This window comes from Cnephaeus nilssonii (assembly GCF_951640355.1).
Source record: "Cnephaeus nilssonii genome assembly, chromosome: 16".
NCBI lineage: Eukaryota > Metazoa > Chordata > Mammalia > Chiroptera > Vespertilionidae > Cnephaeus > Cnephaeus nilssonii.
The window spans coordinates 12702534-12707149 of NC_137087.1; the positions used below are offsets into that span (position 1 = coordinate 12702534).

The window sequence follows — 4616 nt, forward strand, 5'->3', positions numbered from 1 at the left end:
ACGGCCAAAGGTGACTTCCAGGCCCTGCCTGCCTCCCCACAGCTGAACCTGTCAGCGCCCAGCAAGGGGACGTGCATGACCTGTGATGCCACAGTCATTACCTGTGACTCTGAGCCATGCACCCTCCTCCTCAGCCGCAGGCTCTAGAAGCAGGAGCGGGGAGGCCTGGGGGGCTCAGTGCTGGGCACACCCCGTGACAGGCAGTTAGTTCCAGGTCAGCCTGACCACCCTCAGCTTGAGCCAGGGCCTCTGCACTGTCTGGAACCACGTGGACCCCTCCAAGCTGAGGAGGCTCTGGGGCCGGCCTGGCCCCACGGACATACCCCTGGTGGCTGAGCTGCCCCCTTGCTCTCCTGGGAAGAGCCCAGCCTTGGGATGTTCTCTGCTGGTGGTGGGCATTCAGGGGCTGGTGGTGCTTGCCGGCGGGTGTGTCACCAGCCAGGATGGGCGCCACGGCCAGCGCGGAGGGCTTCCTTGCCACGTGCCTCGCCGGGCCCTGGGTGAGTGCCCTCGTCCTCACTGCTTGGAAACTGGTGGAGGGGAGTGTCCCTTCTTCAGACCTGCGGTTGCTCTTTGCAGGCTTCCTAAGTGCCCTCCACGCTGAGTGCCCATGAGGAGATGTGCTGTGTAAACAGGATGGCTGCTTCCGGCACGGGAGCGGAGGCCCTTGTGACAGGAGCCTCTCCAGCGTGGAGAGGAAGCGTGCTCGCCCACCTCCGTATAAATGCCGCTGTCCACCCTCCACTCTGAGCTGGAGGCAGAGATCCACGTGGGCCCCGTGTGGGTGAGTTTAGCCCCATCCCCTGGTGTTGCCCAGTGCAAAGGTCGCAGGCGGTGGGAACCAGCCCAGCAGTCACCTTCTCATATCTTGCTGGGCTCCTCAGCCAGGTCCATTCCCACCAGGAACTCAGCGAGACCTGACAGGGAGCAGAGAACAGCCTGCCAAGAAGGGGTGGCCTGAGCAGGAGGGGGGTCTCCCCATCATTGGCCATCTTGGAGTGGCCAGGCCATGGATGCTGGTCATCTTCATTCATCCTCAGGAGCATGATCCCTTAGACCAGTGGTTCTCAGCCTTTCTAATGCCGCGACCCTTTAATACAGTTCCTCATGTTGTGGTGATCCCCAACCATAAAATTATTTTCGTTGCTACTTCATAACTGTAATTTTGCTACTGTTATGAATCATAATGTAAATATCTGTGTTTTCTGATACACAGCAGTGGTGTCTACAGCAGCGGTTCTCAACCTGTGGGTCACGACCCACAGATTGAGAACCGCTAGCAGGGTCACCTAAGACCATCGGAAAACACAGATATTTACATTATGATTCATAACAGTAGCAAAATTACAGTTATGAAGTAGCAACGAAAATAATTTTATGGTTGGGGGTCACCACAACATGAGGAACTGTATTAAAGGGTCGCGGCATTAGAAAGGTTGAGAACCACTGCTAGACCCCGAGAAGAGGGTAGCTGAGAGCATCAGGGGCAGATGGAGTGAGTGAGTGGCCACATCGCTCCACCTAGCAGCCTGGGAGGGCAGGGCAGGATTGTCTCCAGGGCAAGGAAGTTTCAGCTGAATGAAGAGTGGTAGAGTGACTTCCCCCTGGTCGCCCGGCAGGTGCAAATAGAGACCCCATTAGAGCCCAGGTCCTCTGGTTCTCCAGAGCTCTCTACTGTGTACCTCACTTGCCCAGGCACCGCACCAACTTATGCAGAGCAATGGGGCATGAGACCGTGTCAGATGCCAGATGATGCTGGGAGTTTCCAAGGATAGTTTGGGTCCTCTCAGAGCTCCTGTCAGTACCTGGCCCTGAGGCTCAGCGGTGCAAGGGGACGGAATACCTTTGCACATGCTTCAGGTGGCTGACAGCCCTTACTTTCTGCAGGAGGAGCAGCTGGAGCAGGAGCCATGTTGCTGTGCCCGTTGGCCCTCACCTTCATCCTGCTGGTGGTCTCTGGCATCGAGTGTGAGCTGAAGGAAGTTTGTTCTGGAAGCCCGGGCATCCCTGGCACTCCGGGATCCCATGGCCTGCCAGGCAGAGATGGGAGAGATGGTGTCAAAGGAGACCCCGGACCTCCAGGTACTGACTGGGAGATCCCTGCCTTATCTGAGGGACAGTGACCTGTTTTCAGGAGCCCAGTGTGTTTGGGGCTCTGGAGGGGGCCTAAGGGTCAGCTGGATGGTGAGGCATGGTGGGAGTTTCCCAGGGCCCTTAGAGCAGCCCTGGAGGGTGTCTCCTCAGAGTGCCCATGTACTGATAGATGACTCAGCCTGGCTGATAATGAAGGTCCCATCAGGTGAATCCAACCCTGTTGTGAGTGATCAATACCATGCATCCATGTCCCCTTCTCTCTGCAGGCCCCATGGGCCCCCCTGGAGGAATGCCAGGCTTCCCCGGGCGTGATGGGCCCATCGGAGCACCTGGCATCGCTGGTGAGCGTGGAGACAAAGGAGAACCTGGTGAGAGGGGCCCTCCAGGTGAGCAAGGTGGGGAAGGCAGGCAGTGGCAACATGGGCACAGCGCCTATGTGGTTTTCACATGAGGGATGATGGGGATCAGACAGAACCGTGGAGGTCCCCCAAGGGCATATTGCTCAACCTAAATAAAAGAATCTGAGTTTGAGAAGAGACATTAAAAGGGTGTGTGGGTGGTAGGCCACAATGCAGGGACCGATGGGTGTTGTAAGTGCTCCATGCATCACGGCTGCCATAGAGGAGGCACAAGGTGTTGGGTATGGGAAATGGGTAGTACCGGGGGGCACTTCTTAGGGGTGAGGCACTAGGGGAATTCTGAAAGGTGTACGGGGTATGTGGACTAAAGATCCAAGCAGATCGTGCGATTGGGAGCCCCACATGCAGAGGGAAAGTCTGAAGCGCTGAGTAGTAATCCAGGTCCATCAGGAGAGTACACCGAGAACCACACCTGCCCTGGGGAGGGGCTCTGCCCAGAAACCAGAAAAACCCACTGAGGTGGGCAGACAGGCATCAAAGGCTGTGGCAGGAGAGGAGAGCGGAGAGAGCTCTGCAGGCGCAAGGCTGCGTGAAAGGACAAGTGTATAGGGCGTGTGGAAGCACACTCCAGTGTAGTGGAGCCTTGCGACTTGGGTCCTGGGCAGTAGGCATGGACAAGTAGAGGGAAGAATGCCAGGCTCGCAGCTGGTATCACACCTGTTGGCTTGCCCTCATTCTGGATGGGGTTTTCTCTACAGGGCTTCCAGCTTCTCAGGATGAGGAGCTCCAAAGCGAACTCCAAGACCTCAGACATCAAATCTTGCAGTCAAAGGGAGGTAAGGGACCGCTTACAGCCTTACAGGACAGGGGGTCTCCCATAAGTTCCCCTCATCCTCAGCACCAGGCTCCAGAACTTAGCAACTTGACAAACAGTTGTGGATATGCATGTCTTGGGGAAAATAATGATGCTTCCCTTTTTGATGTCTTTGATGGCCCAGAGGGGACAGAGGTAGACACAGATGAGCTCCCTACGTCATGGGAAAGCAAGGTCTCTGTCTATCTTGTTTTCCATTGAATCCCAGAAATTGCAGTTTGGGGCACATAATAAGACAGTTACTAAGTAATTGTTAAATGCATGAGTGAATGAACAGAATGATGAGAACACAGAGAAGAATTTAGAAAGACTAGGATTGGAAGACAGAGGGAAGACGGAAAGACAGAGGTGAAGAGATTGGAGAGAGTATAAAGGCAGAGAGCCCAAGTGAGACAAAGAGGCCAGTGGCCTGACCCAGATTCCTCTGCTCTCAGTCCTCAGTTTGCTGGGTTCCATGCTGATAGTGGGAGAGAAGGTCTTCGCCACCAATGGGCAGACGGCCAATTTTGATGCCATTAATAAGACGTGTAGCAGAGCTGGCGGCAGCATTGCAACCCCGGAGAGTCCAGAAGAGAATGAGGCCATTGCAAGCATCGCGAAGAAGCACAACACTTACGCCTACCTGGGCCTGACCGAGGGCCCCACCCCTGGAGACTTCCACTACCTGGATAACACTCCTGTAAATTACACCAAATGGTACCCTGGGGAGCCCAGGGGTCGGGGCAAAGAAAAGTGTGTGGAGATGTACACAGATGGGCAGTGGAATGACAAGAGCTGCCACCAATACAGACTGACCATCTGTGAGTTTTGAGCAGGCGTCAAGGCCACAGGAGAGATAGGGTCCCACCTTGCTTTCAGCCGCCAACCTGTGGACCCACCTGTATGTCCTTTTCAACAACATTTATTTGTGGCTATTCAAGTTAGAGGCATTTTTAGCCACTCCACTCCCCATTAAGGCCCTCCCTCTTCCCCCTTGATCACTAATCAGTCTGACATGCCCCCTGGCGCTCCCTCTCAGCACTGCACTCTAGGCAGCCACTACTACCTTTGCCCTTTGTCGAGAGATGGAGACTTCTTTCTTCCTCCTCTTGTCCAGTTCCTTCATTTATAGGTGGTAACAGTGAGGTCCTGGGATGGAAGATCCCTCCAAAATCACACAGAGGGTGCCTGCTTCCTGGCTACCTCTGCTCTTTCTCTGCAGCCCACTCCCTGCCCAGTCTCATCGATTTAGCAGTTCTGGTAAAGCATATGATAGAAACAGGTGGACTTCTGGGATATTCCAAAGTTGG

General features: G+C 55.0%; 1 protein-coding gene across 1 annotated transcript; it reads left to right on the forward strand.

Moving 5' to 3' along the window:
* Positions 1-1910: 1910 nt before the first annotated feature.
* On the forward strand, positions 1911-4138 carry LOC307112371 (pulmonary surfactant-associated protein A-like; the record flags this gene model as incomplete). The annotated part of the gene is made up of 4 exons (XM_079792997.1): positions 1911-2082; positions 2361-2480; positions 3212-3289; positions 3762-4138. The coding sequence occupies 4 exons, from the start codon at positions 1911-1913 to the stop codon at positions 4136-4138; spliced, it is 747 nt and encodes a 248-aa protein (XP_079649123.1).
* Positions 4139-4616: the final 478 nt, after the last annotated feature.